Source organism: Excalfactoria chinensis, chromosome 3 (assembly GCF_039878825.1).
Source record: "Excalfactoria chinensis isolate bCotChi1 chromosome 3, bCotChi1.hap2, whole genome shotgun sequence".
Classification (NCBI taxonomy): Eukaryota; Metazoa; Chordata; class Aves; order Galliformes; family Phasianidae; genus Excalfactoria; species Excalfactoria chinensis.
This window is the reverse complement of record NC_092827.1, coordinates 68,707,749-68,727,489: the sequence shown is the minus strand read 5'-3', so window position 1 is coordinate 68,727,489 and position 19,741 is coordinate 68,707,749. Positions and strand designations below refer to the sequence as shown.

General features: G+C 42.2%; 1 protein-coding gene across 1 annotated transcript in view; it reads right to left on the bottom strand.

Annotated features, from left to right (window-relative positions):
- The window catches only part of KCNK1 (potassium two pore domain channel subfamily K member 1), a 28,716-nt gene extending 9,468 nt beyond the window's left edge, over window positions 1-19,248 (bottom strand). Inside the window, exon 1 of the mRNA XM_072332387.1 lies at window positions 18,774-19,248. Coding sequence (XP_072188488.1) covers window positions 18,774-19,128 — 355 coding nt within the window. The 5' untranslated portion in view covers window positions 19,129-19,248. The remainder of the gene's footprint in view (window positions 1-18,773) is intronic.
- Window positions 19,249-19,741: the final 493 nt, after the last annotated feature.

Here is a 19,741-nt window from a genome sequence, read left to right as displayed (position 1 = left end):
TAAAATATACCACCATACTTAGTTTTTCACAGACTCTAAGAAGCTTACAACAATGTCCAGCTGCTGGCAGACAACATCAAGGCCAGCATTGTGTTAAACCATTCCATGCTAATCTTACACCCTGTGTCAGCTTGGTACTTGTTGGTGCTGGATGCTTTCTCCTTTAACCTTCCTCACATAATGCTTTCAACCAATCTAAGCAGTTGTACAGCATCACTGTTTTGTCTCTTCATAGTTCAGCAGACTTCCTCTACACAGGAGTCCCCAGAGGTTTTGCGCTGTCTGTTTCTGCCAGGTGCTTTTCCTCTGCCATTCACATGCTTTGCCAAATCACTGCGCCTTCAGACTCTCCTAGCTCAAGGTAGCAGTGTTGCAACACTGAGCTACTCAGGGCCAGAAGGGAGGTACTCTAGTTGTCCTCCCCAGACACATCCACTCAGCTGCTGGAACAGCCAAATCAAATATGGTGGTACAACACTAGCAATATGCACATCCTTTTGATGGCTTGAGTCAGAACCCCTGAGGAGGAGTCAGCCCTTTCAAGTCTGCTCACAATCTCAAAACATCACAGCAGATGGAGGGAATTATATGCTACATTTTAAAGTTATACAGAAGTCCTTCACTCAACCCAAGCATAATACGACTCACTGAAATATGATGGTGGCCAATGATAACATTTACATAGATATTACACGGTTCTTTTTATAAACCTTTGAAATTTTCTATGAGTTTACACACTGAAATACATCCTTCATAACTGGCCTTTAATCTTCTTAGCTAAAGGGAAATGCCAGCTGATGGTAGAGAGATCACAAAGGAGTTTCAATTACTTTTTCCACTGCAAAAAGAAACACAACAGTAACCAAAGCGATCAGAAATCTGCCTAACGAAATTCATTTCGACAACAACATGATGAAAGTTGCTGGTTAGGAAGTTTATGTAAAGGCAAGCAGTTGATTGGGCCACAAATGAGCAGATTGTTAACAGTCACCTACTACACAGAATGAAAGAAATTCCAAAGAAACACTACATTATGCATCACATCTAAACAGGACAAACCATCTACTCAGACTCAAATTGTCTTCAGGGAAAGGTATTCTGCCTTTTCTACTTCTACCAGCTACGCATTGGGAGAAACAAGTGAACAACTTTAGGGATGACTACATAGGCAGGTAGTTAACAACTTCTTAGCACACCATGAGACATAAACCTTCCTTCTCTGTATCACAGGTGGGAAGAATTTGAAGGACTGGAAAAATAGGTGAAAATTGGTCCATAGCTTAAAAAATAGTGCAAATCAGTAGTGCTGTGCTACTACTAGAAAGGGCTTCTCAGAACTTTCACTCAGAAGTTTAAGACTCATGGAAACAACTAAAAGAAGACATTTTAAAGTTGTCTGAAAAAAAGCAGGAGCAAAAATTCAAGAGGTCACCAATTGAGTTTCATTAAACAAGTCTGAGAACTCTGAAAGAAGGAGAAGAAAATCCCTTTTATGGTGGGCGTTTTTAAACAAAGGAAATCCCATTTACATCACATTTCTGCTGCCTCCTCAGTTGAGCCATTAATGGAACTGGTTCTGTGTGCAGCTGTAAACTGAACTGATTAAGTGATCTGGGTCAAAAAAATGAGGGAAAGTGAGGAAGCAATTTGTTTGAAACTTAGTTCCATTTCACTAATTAAAGCTTATGGTGCAGCCTCAAACAGCTGCAGTAGCCTAATTAGGAAGGCAACCAAGGGCGTGGCAGAAACCACTTAAGCCAGTTTTGCCATAAAGGAAATCATTAAGTCCATGCTCACACAGCAGCATTAAGGGTGATTTAAAACCACAGCTGAAGTGGTTTGATTTAGTGCTGCTCAGCTCCCTCCAATGTCAGTAGAATAAAAGTGGTAAAAAAAATAAAATAAAAAAAATTTAAACGATTAAATGAATCATATGAATTACATCTTTCCCATAATGATTTTTCACCTCATCACTTCTTAGAACAGAAAATTCTGTTTTGCCATTTGCTAGTTACAACTGCAGTGTGAAATTACAGGAGCTTCTTCCAAAGCAGAGGCTCCAACATACTGACTTGTATCAGCCCACTGACTGACTGTACACAGCTTCAGTTCCTTCTGAAACCATCTTCTACTGCAGTTAGTCATCAGTGCCAGAGACCATTAATTCCTCAGAACCACCGTCCTACCACCTAAGTCTGGAGTTAGCTCAGAAAGACCTGGTTCATATAATGAGCTCATTAATGTTACCTGCTGCACCAAATAAGCTGGAAATGGCACTGAACGCAGTCAGGTTTGTAATAAGATTGTGTAAGTCATTTGCATGGCTGTCAGGATCAAAGGCATCAACCCAATTACGTAGATGTAATGGCGCCTACATTTAAAGGTGGCTTCAAAACCGATTTCTACCAGAACAGTTGTACATCAAAGCACTTACATTTTGTAAAGCATATAAAGGTTACCACGTCTGTTCTTACACAGAAAGGAATACTTCACCTGTCCAAAGAAACAGATCTAGAAACTCTGCCCAGAGATTCTGGGAAGAGGGGATGTTAATGAATAAAACTGTGGAAAACGTCTGAAGGAGAGCAAGGAATATTCCCCACACCTAGGTAAATACATTGAGATAAAACATTTGCTTTATGATCTTACATTTGGTATTGTTAGAACTGCCAATGGATTTGTATCACCACTGGCAAAAAAACACTCCTGTTTAATTCCTGTCCTGACTAACATGACACAGGTCAGCCTAAACAAGCACTGTGACCTACTGACACATAACACATCCATTTTCAGAAAGCACAGCAATCCTATGTGAATAGCTTAGTCTGCATGAGGTCTTATTGAGCTTAACCTTTGCACAGGATAACGTTTCTGTTGGGAAATTACCTAAATGAAATACATAAATACTTAGCAGCAAAAAAAAAAAAAAAACACACATTAAAATCAGTCAGTTTTTAAAATACAATTTGTGATTATATTTTTAAATGCATGTTATAAGCATTTAGAACTCAACGTGCAATTAGCTATTTAAAACAAAAGCAGTAAGAAAGTCTTGCCCATTATCACACTAGAAATGCAGTGGAAAAGGAATGATTATACTGAGCACTGTGAGACAGTCTATATCAGCATAATCACTATTTAACCTATATTCCTTTTTTTTCCATTTTTAAAATAGCAATCATCAATGAGAAAAACACTTAAAAAGCAATTTTGAAAAAAAGAACAAAAACAAAAACATAGCAATGGATATCGTTATTAAATGGGGCGGTATGGGAGAGAAAAAAAAACAGCATGTACACATTACTATTCCCTTTTGAAGAAAAACTTCAAAGCTCCTGGTCTCAAAATCAGACTCACATTTTTTCACATATTTTCACAGAATCAGAATCACAGGCTCTGGTTGGAGGGGACCTCTGGATCCATCTGCTCCAACAGAGTCTGGCTCTGTCCACTTAGCACTCTCTCTTCATGTATTTATAGACATTGATAAGATCCCCCTAAGCATCCTCTTCTCCAGGCTAAGCAGCCTCAGACTTTCCTGACGGGAAGGGATGTTGAAGTTCTGTCATCATTTTTGTGGCCCCATGTCTCTCATATGCTGGAGAGCCCAGACCAGGACACAAAACTCCATGTGTGTTATCACCAGCACTGAGCATTGGAGAAGGATCACCTCCCTCCATCTGCTGGCAACACTCCACATGCCTGTGTGATATTAAGGCTGCCCTACATCTTTCTACATACCATGAAATACTCTGGGTAGGAAACCAAAATTGTGGCACAGGCGTGTCTTTCCAAGTCCTTTTCTTTCCTATATCAATTGTGCATCAAGAGGAACCGTGCCACTGTAAATATTCAGAACAAATAACAATAAACCACAAAAATCCTTTTATTTCTGTCTCAAATTCTGACATACTTTCATATGAATTATTATTAATCTTTTCTCTCAAGTAGAGATTAAAATTTGAACATGTTTGTACAAACAAGGAAAAAAAACCAAACCCAAACATTACTGAAGATTTATGAAAAATAGCTTTGCAGTGTTCCACCTGTGAGTTAGCTATTATCTCCATCCATAAATACTAATACAAGAATGCACTTTAAAAACTTTTTCTTTAATTAAATACAAGTGACATTATTACTTAGCAGTACAACTACCCTGTTACCACTTCAATCACCTAGAGAAAAGCTGCAGCCAGTTCAGGGGGACCCTTGGAAAGTATATACTTAGGAATGGTAATTTTCTGTTTAAATGTTGACAGTGTTGATACCCAACAGAGGCATTAGGAGAAATAACAAGATGTCATGAAAAAGGAAATCTTTAGTGCCAACTCCTGTCCAGAACAAATTACTTTAGCTATAAAAATGTCAATTATAGCAGTGGAAGAAAGAAATGTGGCAAAAAGACTTGCATAGCTGCTTTGTTTGTATTAGCACAGTGGATGTGGATCCATACAGCAGAACAATTGACTGCATGGGCCTAAGGTCATTATGTTTGGGCAAGTGGGGGTTTAGCTTAAGATCTGCTTTACTTTTTTCGCAGAGACTGGATGCCCGTTTTAGGAGTTGAGGTGCACTTCACAGTTCTCCAAGGTTGCCTCCTTCAGCTTTGTTCCACTGAAGAGGAATCCAGTTCACATGCTCCAAGGCCACTCCATGGTGTGTACCACCAGTGGGAACCATCTGGAGACTTGGTTCAGCAGCAAACTCCTGACCTGAACCAAAGCCCTAATGCAGATGTACCCACCCAAGGCTAAGAAATCTGGTAGACTTCACCAGCCTTAGAAGTTTGAAAATGAATTTAACCTCTGTTAAATTCAGTACCTCTGCAACATCACCTCCTGCACTCACATTAAGCAGGCCCCTGCCAGATCAGTTTAAAAGTGCAGTTCCTTATATGAGAAATGCTTCCTGTTCTCTGATGGGCTCCAGTTTTTGTAGGAAATACCTTCACTTATAAATAGTTTCTGAAGTGCCATAATGACTCATGGAGACAAAAGACAGGTGATGACAGCATTAATGCTCCATGTGGCTCCCTGAACCACAGATCACTCAAGAACATACAAGGACACTTCATAAACTGTAAGGAAACTAGACACAACAAGGTCAACCCAAAAGAAATTGTAATACTTTCTTAATTCTAGTCTAATTCTACACTTTTTACCCACCACATGGTTCACTCGATGTCTCACTCATCACACCATATGTGCCAATGCAAAGATTACAGCTGGATGGGCACTCTGAATGGCTAGTAACATTTTGATCAGTTACTGTGACTACTGTTTTAGTCAGTTATTACCTATAGTTTCTATTTAATGTAGTGTGAAATATTTCCATCACTGCTGTGCAGTTATAATGAGGAACTAGTCACACACCAGTGGCTATAAGGAAGTGCTCAGCCCAATGCTACACTGGAAAATGGGTTCTACTAGAGCTGCGTAAATGGCAGTTCTACTACACGAGCCAAATACAGACAAAAAAGCCAGTACAGAAATTACTAAGTCCCTTCCATACCCCACATGATTATTGGTGAGCGGCTGGTGAAGTAACATCTTTTCTTCATTACAGGGTTAGAGAGAAACACAACTCAAAAGGTAATAACTTTAAGTGAAAAATGAGGGCATTCTTCCATGTGGCAGCCTGACACTGGATCTCCCTAATCCTGCCTGGATACATTACATCTCAGTAAGGCACTTAGCAGCAGCCCAAGAGGACTTCCTCAGTCTAAACAAAAGCATATTGCTTATCCCTGCAAAAGGGCCTGTGTGAAACAAGGTGTCACAACTCCAGGTGAGGCACATGCTCCATTTCCAGGGCTATTAAACTTGCCAATAGAAAGGACACATGCTCTGTAGGAAAAGCTTGAGTTCTCCAGGTGCTCAGCTAGTAGAGCTTTCCCAACTGCCATGTGTGAACACAAAACCATATATATATATTTTTTAATACCTTACTGTAAGCTACCCTGTTCCTATGAAACCATTAATTGTGAAAATACTGCAATAGCATGCTAAACCTTGAGCCCAGAGTGAGGTTTGTGGGGGCTGGACAGAGTCCTGGTAGACTCAAACATGTTTTGTGAAGAGATGTGCCATTAAAGACTTCATGTTCTACACAGCTTCACACAGTGCTCAAGACAGGAACAAAGACTAGGTATGTGAGCGTATTCAGTAGACAAGTCTGCTTGATGTGTCAAAGCATTCAGGCTTCAATTCTATCACAGATGACAGTCAAAAGATACACAGGCATTACTGCATTTGCCAGTTAAGAACAGCAGCAGCAAAGCTTACTAAGGTTGTATACAGGGATTTGGTTCCTCTTAGTGTTCTTCTGGATTTAAGACCCTATAAGGGTTAAAATGCAATCCAACCAGAATACTTTGGGTGTTGGCCTTCCCCCCACCTCTCAATAACAGCGCATTGCTAGAAATACTTATCTGAAACCACATTTTAAGAAGTGCCTCCAGCAGTCATTTAGCAGAAGTAATGCAACATGCATCTTGTATCAGGAGTTTCCCCGAAATCTCAGCTTCATTTTTCAATGTGGAGGGAAAAGGAATACGAAAATGACAAGAGCCTGATGAATAAAAGATAACCCCAACAGGTCAAAAGCAAGGTTAGACTTCCTGAGGGCTCCTCAGAGAATTCAGCAAAGAAAATTCCAATTATTGTTTCATTAGCTTACCTGCCTGCTAGGCAACAGATGGTCAAAAAATCTGTACCAAAGTGCCCCCTCCCTCCCACCACACTATTTTATTATGGATGCTTCCTGAGAGAAGAAACTCTGCCTCAAAAACTAAAATTCGATAAAAGAGAAATGTGAATGGATTTTAGTATGGAACATCTACTTGTAGTCCTGTGAATGTTAGAAAACAAGGTGAGGTTTTGTGCTTATCTTTTGTTTAGGGTTTTAGTTCTGTTTAGGTTTAGCAACACATGCTATGAACACAGCAACTGATTGCCAAGATTAAAAAAGCAATCAAAGAAAAAAGGAAGTACTGAGAAAGGTACAAACCCTTCTGCAGTTTTTCCTGGGATTCAAAGCCCAAAATGTTCAGTGTGGAGGAAAAGTAAATAAATCTTCACATGAAAAATGTTTTGGTAGAACAGAGAATGTGACGTTACTGAATGGATTTAGTCACTACTTTGTACATGACAGTCATTTTCTCATTTCATATGTTAATTTAGCAAAATCATTGTGATACTTTCTCCTTGACTATAGCATAAGTGATACATCTTGAACAACAGTAATACTTCCAGATTTCATCTGTTGCAGTCTGCAACAATGACACCTATAAGTTCAATTTAGTAACCTAGGAATGCATCTTGTGTTTAAGCGGCAGTGAACCTGTGAAGATAAACACATTCTGAAGAGACTAGCAGAAGATAGAGCTGCTTCTGTCTTGGAAAAGGTCTGGAACCATGGTTTCATTTTATGCTGCCATTTTCTCCTTCCCCACCTCTTCTAATTTTCCTGAAATGGGATTTAAAATTCTATCAACTACTTTAGTCTTCCAGCACTTGAAAGACCTTGTTTACACTTGGTATACTCAGAGGGATGTGCCAGCTGCCACTGCTGAGCCCAGCACCTGTACAGTACATTACTCAGCTTGAAAAGAACAAGTCTAGTGCTGCTTACTGGGAAGAGGCTTCTAAAAATTGATAATGAGCACCTGGTACCATCCTGAATGTATGTTGGGAGGCGTCAAAAGCTTTGAATGTGTTGCAGTGGCACTTACTGCAGTACTTTCATCAGATCTAATTAGAGAAGAATACCTATCTAGCCTTGCTAAGTTATCATTTCTTGCACTGAAGTGAGCCACAGTTGTTCCTCCTATCATTTGGGAATAAAAAGAAACAACCAGCTGCATATTAGTATGCTTCCCACCTCTACTCTGGAACAAAAATTGCTTTATTGCACCATCAGGAAGAACAGAGCATGAAAACAGTGAATGAAACTGGTATTGTGAGCAGTAAAGAATTATCATGCAGCAATAAAAATTAAGCAATTTCATGCTGGGAAGTTGAAAACAAATCCGTAAGCAGCATATTTCCATTAAAATGCAACTCTCACATGGAAGAAAGTGCTAGCTACTAAATACAATGGGGAATAGGAATTTATATTTCTAATCTTGCAGCTTATTTGATACTTGGAACTCAGGGAAAAGACTAGCATCAGCTCCCTCATTTGGCAGAGAAAGACAAGCACTACTTACATATATTCACAAGATGCCTCAATATTTCAAACTCAAACCAATCAGATGCGATAATGCATTTGAATGTAAATAGATCCTCTTTCTACCTATAGTTTTAATAGCTACTTCTTAGAAAAATGAAGAATTCAAAATCAAACAGAGCAAAAGCAAAAAGAAGCAAATCAACACAACCAGCAGCAATCAGTGAATCAACTGACCAAAATATAGGGAACTAATCTGCATCAGTCTCCACTTTCATGGAAGGTATATTCCATCTGTAGTATTTATTTCTAACCTGAAGTTTACGCTTATGGCTTCTAAAATTAAAATATACGGTTTACAAAGGGGCCAAATTGGCTTATTTTAAATCACAGTTCTCAATACAATGTTTGATGGTACTCTGCTATCTGTATAAAGTCCAGCTGGATATACTCACCATTTTATGCTCAAAACAGAACATTAATTTGCAAGGCCAACTGGGGAAAATTAGCTGCCTTGAGAGCTAAGCTACTGAACTATAAGCAGATGTTACAGATATTGAATCATTCACATGTTTAGAACAGCCCATAATAGCAAACACCAACTGCAGGAACCATAAACTCAATTAGTCACACTGGAATTGGGATAGGCAGGATAATCACATCTGTATGTGTGCTACCAACAACAAGTAAGAGGAAAGCAAGAAGAAAGAACAGTACGGTAATTGCACGTACTATGATGAAGAAGCACAGATAGCTATGTTCAACTAGAAATTATTTATAGATAAATAGCGAACTACAGATAAAAGACAACAATATAAAGACATGAACACAGCAGAACAGATATTTGATGTATTTGGAAATACTTGCAACTATAGTAACAGACTTCAGATCTCATTTCCTTAAGTCCCAGCACCTTCAAGTTGTATATGCATGTGAACCTGCCTAGCAACCACCTAGCCCACTTCTATCAGTGCAATTGCAAGTGCCCAACAAGAAAAAGGCTAGACTGATGCAACCTATGACTAAGGGAAGTGGGATGCTGTAAGCAGGACCTCTCAGACCTCTGTATACTGTGGGGAGAAGAAAGTCATAAGCTGTCTGGTAATCTCAAAATAAAGGCCTAGCACTGAAGTGCCCAGGTCAGCAATGTGTAAATTGACAGTTTGCACTTCTTATCAAGGGAAGTATTTCTTCTCGAGCATCTGGCCCCAGGAACACATCCAGTTTCTTGTAATCATCAGCGATCAGGATTTATGAACAGTAATTAAACAGGACAGTATGACTGCATTAGTTCCTTATTAGTTTCAAATATGATGAAATTTATCATATCATACTAATTACCTAATGAGAAAAAACACAGGTCCCTCAAGATGCATGCATATGAGGTACAGCAGATAGATTCCTATCTGGGTATAGAAATACTTCAGTGATGGCACCTGTTTTACCAAAGAGAGGAGCCCTGTTAAATTGTTTCAGCTTTGCTAGCTGTCATTTTAATCTTGCTTGAAACAATGCTTCTTTACAAGGGGCAGTCAGCAATTGTCAGGTGCATCATCAGTACAGGAAACATGTTCTTAGGTTGCCAGCCCCTTTCTTACGTCTGCTGTCAATTTGGCTGCACACTTTGGATTCTTCCCGTGCTTCTGCCAAATTGTTACATGAGGCATCTGATTTAATCTAAGATGTCCTGCTGAGAAAGAAAGTCTTTTCCCTTTGTGTGCCTATGCCTATTGCAGTAGTTGTAGCTTATCTAAACGCAGCGACTCAGAGCAAACTAATCCTGCAGAAAGTGATTACTTTTTCCCTTGGCTGAAAAGCTGACTCAGCTAACTGTTGTGATCCAGGAAGCAACAGACCTAGCACAGGGAATGAGGTAGGGCCATAGGGTGGCAGACAGGAGTCCAAGCTGCTCTCTTTCCTGCAGCAGAGTTGTTATGCAGCTCTGCACATTTGATTTTATTTCACCCACTTAAGGGATGAGTCCAGGCACAACTAAGCTGATGTCTCAATGACTCTTGGAACAGTCCGGAGCAATGCCTGAGAAGCATTCTGTCACTGAACTGGGCCTGGGGTCATCTTTTTTGTTTGGGCTGGTGGTTGATGTTCCAGACTTGGCAGAGACTGGAGTCAACTAGAAATCCAAATAGAGGCCAGAAGGAGACCATCCCTTCCCTCTTTGCATTGATGCTATAAATAAGGGCTGTGAGGTGGGCCAGCCTGGCCCGTTCTCCCTTTTTTGCTGTTGCTGCCCATCTCAGTTCTACACCACGCGAAGCACCACAGGGGCAGGTCAGGCACTGGATTCAGGTCTGGTGATCTTCCTGTCTGCCTTTATTTCTCTTATTCCTTTTCCTCTTTCTCTCGAAGTTGTTCAATAGTGCAAGGCTTATTTGAATTTCCTACCAAATCCAACAGCTTAGATTTACAGAACTGTGGGAAGGCCAACACATGTACCATACCTGTTTTGTAGAAGTCTCCCATTAATGTTGATCTTTTTTTCCTCTTATGTATGGACCTTGAATGCTGTTTCACCTTAATCTAACCAGGAGGATTAGTGAATCTGCTCACTCCTCCCTCCCTTCACGGACAGGACATGACACATCCTGAGCAAACACTTTGGTATGTATAAAGACAGGCAACCAGCACACTAAAGCTGAGCAAACTCTACCTTCTTGCCACAAAGGCTAATTCATGCATCTCATAAGTTATCTGGGCTGTATTAACTGATAACAGTCTTGTTATCTGCACTGAGTACACAACGGTACAACCTCCTAGCTGGGAGTGGGAATATGTCTACAGTCTCCACTGAACAAAAGATACAGAAGTATGTATTACAGACCGATACAGAGTTTCTAAGTCCTTGTCCAAGTAGTTACAGTTTTCACTTACACTACTAAACAGGAAAAGTATAAGTGACAAAAACAAAACAAGCAATAACAACAACAACTCCCACAACCATCCAAAGCAAGAAAATGACGTCACGAGGAAGTGTATCTGCAAGACAGAAAATAAGCAGGTTACTGTAAAAGAACACAGCCTAGGAGCAGAGAACTGCAAGGCAAGATTCATATACCCCCATCCTGATCACTCCTACGCAATCTTACACAGATGTCTTTTCTCCTTTTTGCCTTATATCATCCTTTTGCAGAATGCATACAGAAGTGCCACTCTATCACACAAGACACAGAACACAATGCAAGTGCCCTAGAAAGCAAAGCAGTTCTTAGATGCAAATACTTCAGTATCTACTGATAACAGCCAATTCTAAAACAATAGAGATTATCACCCTCTCTCTCATGACATATAAGAACATTGCATAATACAAGGCTAAAAACTGGAAATAAAACATCTGTTTATGATGTAAAGAGTTCCTAGTTTTGGTTGAGATTGATTACTAATAACAACTTCTAGTGTGAATGACATTTTCCTCTAAGCAGCATGCAAAACTGTCGGATGGCAATTACCCCAGAAAGCTTGACCCAAAAATGTAATTGGCTTCAATTAGTACAAACAGCTGCAGTGAAAGGTCTGACTAAGAGATTTTTGCACTATACATAGGCAGAATATAAATAAATAACTCCATAACAAAATAAGGCAAGAACTTGCCCTATCCTCAGATCTTCTCTTTTCCTATCAATGGGAATTGCTTATTCACAGAACATAACATCAGATATTCCTGCACGTTGTTTGCCTAATGGGTGTTGAAGTAATGGACTAGAAGACTGGCTGGGGGCAAGGGTTTCTCAAAAGACACTGATTAACCCACCTGTGTGCATCAGGATCTCTTACATAACAGAGCTTCATTACCAAATGCTAACCATTTAGATGATTGACAGCATTTTGCATTCCTTTCTGTGCATCATTCTCTGTAGCAACATATTTCAAATAGTAACAACACGTCTCTGAATCTCAGAATATTGATAGTTAGAATATGACCATGAAAATACGTTACAAGACATGCTCCAAACTATTTCAAATTTATTTGCCCAGAAGTACATCATACAGCCTGAAGCTTCCAAGATTCTACGAGAAACTGTAGTTCTCTGATTTGACTCTGTTTTCTCATTTGCTGTAGGCTTCAACAGGAAAATCCTACCCCTTCCTTGTATAATACACTGTTGGTTAACAGCTACTTAAATAATATAGAGTAGAGATTGCGTGGCCTTATCATGTTAATATTCAACACAACAAGGAATCTTCATGGTTTTTTTCAGCCTTTTATGAAGTTACAGGTAAAAGTTTGTACACACAGTTTTCCACTCCAGCTTTCTTTAAAGCCATGACCCCTATGAACCCAGCCTACTATTACAGAGCAGGCAAAATTATATTAGCCTTGTCTTTGCATCTGGTGGCTATGAAGGAACAAATCCCTTTTCAAATTATATAATAAACAAAGGAAAGCACCCATTCTAGCTTGCCTTTGGACTTTGGCACTACTATGTACTGTATGTTGCAATGTCTGAACCCGGCAATCATACTTTAAAATGTGTTCAGTGTTCCTTGTAGGTTTAAAATAACACAGTATTAGCCCAACCGTCACGTAAGAGATAATGCAATACAAGCTTTAAGATAAAGGCATACATAAGTCCCACTCAACTCAGCACTGCCTTCACCTGAAGTCTTATCACTTTTTCATCTTGCTGAGAAATCACCTTGCATTTTAAACCAACTACAGTAGGTATCTAACACTCGAACGAAACAAAAGCAAAGAACTTGGTAAAACAGTAAACTTTACATTCACTGTTGTCTGGCTACTTCCTTTTTCCTCGACACAGGAGACTTTTGCCCTGCAATTCTGTACCTCACTTAGCTTCAGGACATTCATGTGTCACATTTAGGCACATTGCAATGGAAAGGAAGATGTGCTGACATGCACTTGAGCCAGAATTCCCCCACGTTTAGCAATTGGGAAGTTTTTCTGTAGATCAAACTATTTTTCTCTCTCAAAGGTATGAAAGACAAACCCTGTGCTCACGCTTTCACCCTCACTGCATGCTTCTCTAAGAAAAACCTGGCATTCAGCTTCTACCAACACTGCAGGAAGTATTTAAGCTGAATCAGATGCACAGCTTTTTATTTTAATGGCATACCATCACATCGATGCCAACTACATGTAGTTCCTTTACAGTAAACGCTGAAAAATATTCAGCGTTTAAACAAAATATTTTTGTATTGATTTGAGAAAAGGACTCCCTATATACTTACCTCAGCATAACAGTCAGCAATACCATATAGCCAGTACAAGAAAGAAACAAAGTTCTCAAATATAAGTGCTTCCTGATGTTAGTTTTCATTTGTAAAAGTCAGAATCCTGAAGCTATTCTTAGAATTAAGTTCATCCATTCTTAGGATTAAGTTTTTGCTCGTAAAAAATACATAAAATAAAAATACATATATATAATGAGTGACTTTTTCATTGTACAACATATTACTCTACCTGTCATTTCAATAGTTCTTTTCCCTGAAAATAAGACATACACTTAGGTTCTCAGAAACAGCAAAGATTTTATTAAAGAATTTAAGGTTGCTTAACCGATTTGATTAAAATACTATTTAAATAACTGAAAGGCATGTAAGTAAATGCTCAGGTACCTCATGTACTTCCGAGTTTCGTGCTACTTTTTAGCCTTTTCCTTTTGGCTTCTCAGGTTATTTTTAATACTTTCAGAAAATACATTTCATGTGCAGAACATGAAATGCAAACAAGGAGCAAGAGATGACAAAACCCCATTCTCAGAGTATGAGTTCTCTCAAAAGCCACATTTGTAATGGTGTAAAACTCTGCTCGAAAACTACTCTAAGTTTTTGCTCTGTAGCAGAGGGCAGTAAAAGGATGCATAAAGTCTCTACACTCCATTATCTTAACATCAGCCCAGACTCATGATCTTAAAGAGAAAGATATGGAAGCTGCCGTTAAAAGTTTCTGCTGGAACACAGCATGCAACTTCAGTGGAGGACATTGCCCTGCTTTCTCTCACACTAAACAGAGTGGTGTGGAGACTACTGGGTTGGTCTGTTCTGCTGGTGAAACCTGTTTCACAGCCCAGCCTCACCCCCCTGCTGCTGTCAGGAAGCACTACTTAAGCACTCTCACTGCTTTCACATCCGTGCTAGGTTCTCAGGTGGAAAAGCAGCAGACCCACAGGGTCTTCAGGATCATCACCATTAACTACTCTAGAGCTGGAACTAAACCTTGTACAAATAATGGCTGACATCAGGCCCAGAAACACAGCAGGAATTTAGGCAGCTAACTCTTTAAAAAAATGGTTTTATAGCTACTTTCTAGACCTGAAGTCACGAGAACTTGCTCAGGTTTTTCTCGAATTGAGAAGATCTCATTTCTGTACATGTCAACAAACACTGTGGTCTTTATATGGTTTAGCAGCTTGTGGCTTACTTTATAATCAACCTGGAGCAGGGGCTTAACCAGGAATTTCTCCCAGGACTATGATGTTCTTCTATAAGAAAAAAGTATGGATGATTAAAATGATGATGCAGCGGATCAAAATGAAAAAAAAGAGAACAAAATATAGCCAACAGACTGAAAATCCTGTAGATTTCTATCAAAAATAAATAATAAAATTAACATTTACAGTCAATTAACAAGCCCATCAACTCAGTTCTGATGCCAATTACACTGTGTATCAAACGAGGCTCGATGGACTGCTTCATTCATTCTTTTTTTTTTTTCCTCCATTAGAGGAAAAACAACCTCAGACCTGACAGAAGGATGAGAGAGGCAGCAGCAATAGTTTTCCAGCATGGAGAGCTGCTGGACTAGCTCCTCACCACTGGGATAAGAGCAAGGCAGGCAGCACAGTGGGATGTAGAAGTGAGGACAGAGCAGGTAAAAGCAGCGCTCCAACCATCACCAGCCACCACTGCTCTGAACAGTAAAACAGTAATGCTATTCCATAGCTTCTCTGGTTTCTGCCAAGAGATAGGCTGTACTACTCATTGGCTTGCAAAGCATGAACACTGGATTAGAGCTAGGGTTGCCATCGTTTATTTTAGCAAGTACAAACTGATGGCTGTGGTCACATGCCTGCACAAGAGAACAGACCCGGATTTCCTCTCTGCTACCTTCTATGTCAGTAGAGAACACAAGAGCTTTGTCTCAGGCATACAAGAGGTAAAGCAACCAGGCTATTGGCTGGAACTGTCATCTCTGATAAGTAAAGATCAACTCACATCCTGAAGCATTAAAAGGATATTTCCTTCTCAAAACGTTTAATACAATTCATTTTGACAATTACCAGCACTTTGGAAATAGTCACCTAAATGACTTTTATTTGTCTCAATCTCAGAGAGGCTGCGGAGTTGGAGGTTTTTTTCTTTTGTTCTCTTAAGTTTAAGCTCCTTATCTAATAGTTTTAAATTTGATGTTGTTTTGATTGCGTTTAATGTTGCCATGTATTGTAAGATAAAGATTGTGACACAAAGCATCCAATCTACCTTCTCAGCATTACTGCAACCTATCTGTCTTGTTTCCTCTTACAGCTTCATAAGACATACAATGGTAGTTGGTTTTTTCACTTCCTTCTAAAGAGAGAAGAAAACTATTAGTTCAAATCTTCGTCCTGAGAAAAGCATAAAGCAGACCTCATCTTAAAACTCTCCTATGCCCCAGATGAAAGCAGCTTAACTCTGAGAGTGGATGAAAATAGGGCAGCGGCAACTCTGGAGTTGCTTTGCGGTCAGTAAAAATGGAAATGTACCCCAGGAGGAGGGCAGACACACGGGCAGACAAAATGACTCTTTCATTCTGTGCACAATCACTAAAGCTATGAAGTGCGACTGGACTCCACGCCTGATTCTGGGACCATCTCCTCATCAATCTGTAAGGAGGCAGCTAACAGCTATGGCTGTTCCTACAGTGCCTGCTAACATCAAGCCATTCCCCAGGGGCACTGGTTCAAATCCCTCCAAGCAAAGGAGGGAAAAGAATGTGGTTTCCTCACATCCTAAATCAACATCCAAACAGTTAGCACATTGAAACTAAGCTTGCTTTGGCATCTTTCTCCACTCACCTCTTCATTTCTTTCACTTTCCTTACCAGCACGCCAGTATAAAGACCATTCTACTACACATCTCAGCACAATCTAGTTTTGTCTCCTACAGCATCTCCAGCAAACCACATTTTCCTGTGAGTGCTGTTGCTAAGTAACTAACTACTCCTACAAGAGAAACCAAGTTCCCTCCCAAAGTTTGGCATCCCCACCCTGGTGAGTAGCTGCAATTTATCATAGGTAGTTAAATGAGCCACAAGTGCTACACACAGGAGCAGCACAAGGAAGCTTCAGTTTTCCATTGGACAGAGATAACCGAGTTTAAACCATCATAAAGTTTGTATTTTTACATACAAGAGCAAACAGAGGTGGTTTTGAGACAGCCACTGCTGCAGCCTGCTGAAGCCTCACCCCCAGCCCACAGCAGGAATGTGTTGCAGTTTATGGCTGTCGAGGGGCAGTCTGCACACACAGCCCATACAAATTTCTTCCAAGTAATACTTTACCTCACTGTTTTTATTTTACAAATGCTCTGCATTGAAAAAAATATTTCAGAATTCTTAACTGGTTTTATCATCTTCTTCGAGGATTTTTTTCTAGTTAGGATGATCCAGTGCACATAAAATGAGAGAACAAGAAGTGGAGTTGGGGGTGCAAAGATTAAACACTTTCCCTAAACATTTTACATAGAAAACTAAAAGGCTGCAGGATACGCTCTGTCATCTGTGTGCATTTATTTACACAATGAATGGCAAATTCCATCAGATGAACCTAAGGAAAAATCCTCCAAGCGCTCCTTGCAATTTCATATCGCCTCTCCTAGCCCAGAAACATGGTACCATCATTTGGGACCAGCACAATCACATCTGTCAAAAAAACATTTTACCTTCCTGTTAAATACAAACTAATAAGCAGACAACCCGATCTGCATACTCAGTGACTTAAAAAAAAAAAAAAGTTAATACTTGTTCCAATAATTCAAGCAATGCCAAAATAAGATCAAGTAAGTACACAGCAAAAACAGTAAAGGCCATTATTGATATCAGCTGATTAAATTTGCATTAGTAGTGCGAGCGATCACTTTGGGGCAGTGGAAAAAACATCTTTTGTAGTAGTTGCAACTGACTGCCAAGACTTGGATCGTAAGAAAGGCAGCACTCTGGACAACTTTTAGGTGGACTTTTGAAGCTCTTCTTAATCCAAGAGCTTCTGCTAATGAGTTTAGTGAAGAACTTAGCCACGCAGGTTTTCACAGTTCAGCTTTGCAGCATAAACACCTGCATCTGTTCTTCTCAGGGAGGCTGGCCATTACAACCATACCTGGAACATAACTGCTTTGAAAAATAAGTGCTTATCAAAACTTTGGCCAAAGGAACACTGCCTCAAAATTTCCAAAATACCAATAACATTGCTTACACCAAGTAAGCATTATATAACATTAAACCAAAACTGACAGTAAAGAAACAAAAACCCAGCAACAAACAACCCCCACACTGAAAAACAGCTACAAACCAAACCACTGACATTTAACAGCTGGGTGTTCCCCCCCCCAGTTCAGACTGAAAGAAACGCAAAGGAGGCTGAGCCCCTAACGAGTGCTTCTAAAAGAAGTGAGAAGTTGTAAGATGGGCACCCAGCTGGATTTCTAAATGCACCTTCCTGGGAGGGGGGTGGGGGATGGAAGGAACAAACCTGGCACAGTGCCTGCCTCTTTAAGGACTGCGCAAAGTCAGTACTTTTGCTCTTGGTGCTAAGTAGGGCGGGCTTAAAATACAGCTTCATTTTTAATAATTTAGCATGCACAAGGACACCAGCGTAGATGTTCGTGGGAGGTAGCACTAATCCATGAGAGATACCTCTTACACAAGAGAATTCTACAGCTCCTGGGAAGTCGGGGCAGTGGCTCAGATGTCCCCGGCTCTGCCCTACAGCCATTTGCTGGCTCCTCTGTCACAAGGCAGCCCGACGCCCTCCTGAAGCCAAGGGCAGGTGGGATGAAAGTTACATCTCTGCAAACGAGATCTACTCAGAGCCTCTGCACCATAGTATGGTGCAAGGCATGCAGATTCTCTTCTCGCCTCCACTGCGAGATGCTCCAAATCCGACACTGACCCACAGAACCAGAGGGGTGAGTTCAGACCGAAAACACCCCATGTTTCATTAAGACGGAATGTCGGACCTCTGGCGGAGCAGCAGGGACCCCGCGGTTGGCTGTCCCGGCGGTACCGGCCGGCTGAGCGTGGCTTCCAGGTGCGGCAGGGCAGCACGCCCAGACACGGAGGCCCAGCGGATTACAGATGCGTTCTTTCCAGACACCCACACAAGCCGTTGGTTTTTCCACAGCGAAACAAACGACTCCCCGGCTTACCCTGCCTCGGTCGCTCCTCCCGCGGCCGGGGCCGGCCTGCTCGCCGCCCCCCTCCCGCCGCAAGGCCCCGGCCCGGCGCGGCCCCGCGGGTCCCCTTGAAGCCGCCACGCTCCCCGCGGGAGGCCGCCCCGGAATCGGGACGTACCGGGAGCGCGAGCGGCAGCCGGAGAAGCCCCGCTCGGTGAGGCCTCCGGCGCCGCGCGTTGTCGGGCCCGCCGCCGCCTTACCCGTGGTGGAGAGCACGGTGCTGGCGAAGAAGAGCGAGGAGGTGAAGTCCCAGTTCCAGTTGCCCGAGGCGTTGCTGAGCACCGAGACGCCGTAGTTACTGGCCTCCAACACCCGCTGCAGGAACTGCTCCAGCTGCTGCTCCGACAGGCACGCGTGCTCCACCAGGAAGCGCTGCTTCAGCTTGCCCAGCTCCTGCCGCAGCAGGTCCTCGTAGGGCAGCTCCACCGAGGAGAAGACGACGGCGCCGAACACCAGGTAGAGCAGGTAGCCCAGCACCAGCAACGCGAAACACCAGGCGGAGCGGTGCTGCTCCACCAGCCGCACGCAGGAGCTGCCCGCCAGCGACTGCAGCATCTTCCCGGGCCGCCGAGCGGGAGCGCGGCCGCTGCCGCCTGCCGTTGCTGCGCCTGCCGGCTCGGAGCGCGCGGAGCGGCGCTGATGTGGCGCTCACGTGGCGGCGCCGCGCAGGTAGCGCGCCCGGAGGCTGCCCAACCGACAGCCGGCACCGCGCCGGGCGGGACGGGACGGCCTACCCCAGCCGTGGCTTCGTTGGCGTTCCCAAGAGGACGCTGGGCGGGAGTCCCGGTGCAGCCCGCTGGGGCGGGGCGGCCGGGGAAGCCAGGCAGGGCGTGTGGCCTCCTCCCCTTTGTGCGTCCGAGTGCGGGACATCCCCTCGCATCGCTGTGGAACGCGGACGGCAGCGAATGCCTTCCTCGCGCCTTTGGGATGACACTCAGCAAAGCAGGAGGAGGTGATGCCCCAGAGCTGCCACTCAAGCAAGGCACGGAGCTGCCGTTCACTTGTGCGATGGGTTCACCAAGTAGTCCTGGCGGCAGGCGCTGATGGGCTCCGTCGGAGCCACGACATAAAAATGGGACCATTAGGGCTGAGGTGTGATTGAGGGAACCTACAGAAGCCCCATCCAGGCTAAAGTGCTCCGATTCTGTGCTGCATTCCTGAAAATCCG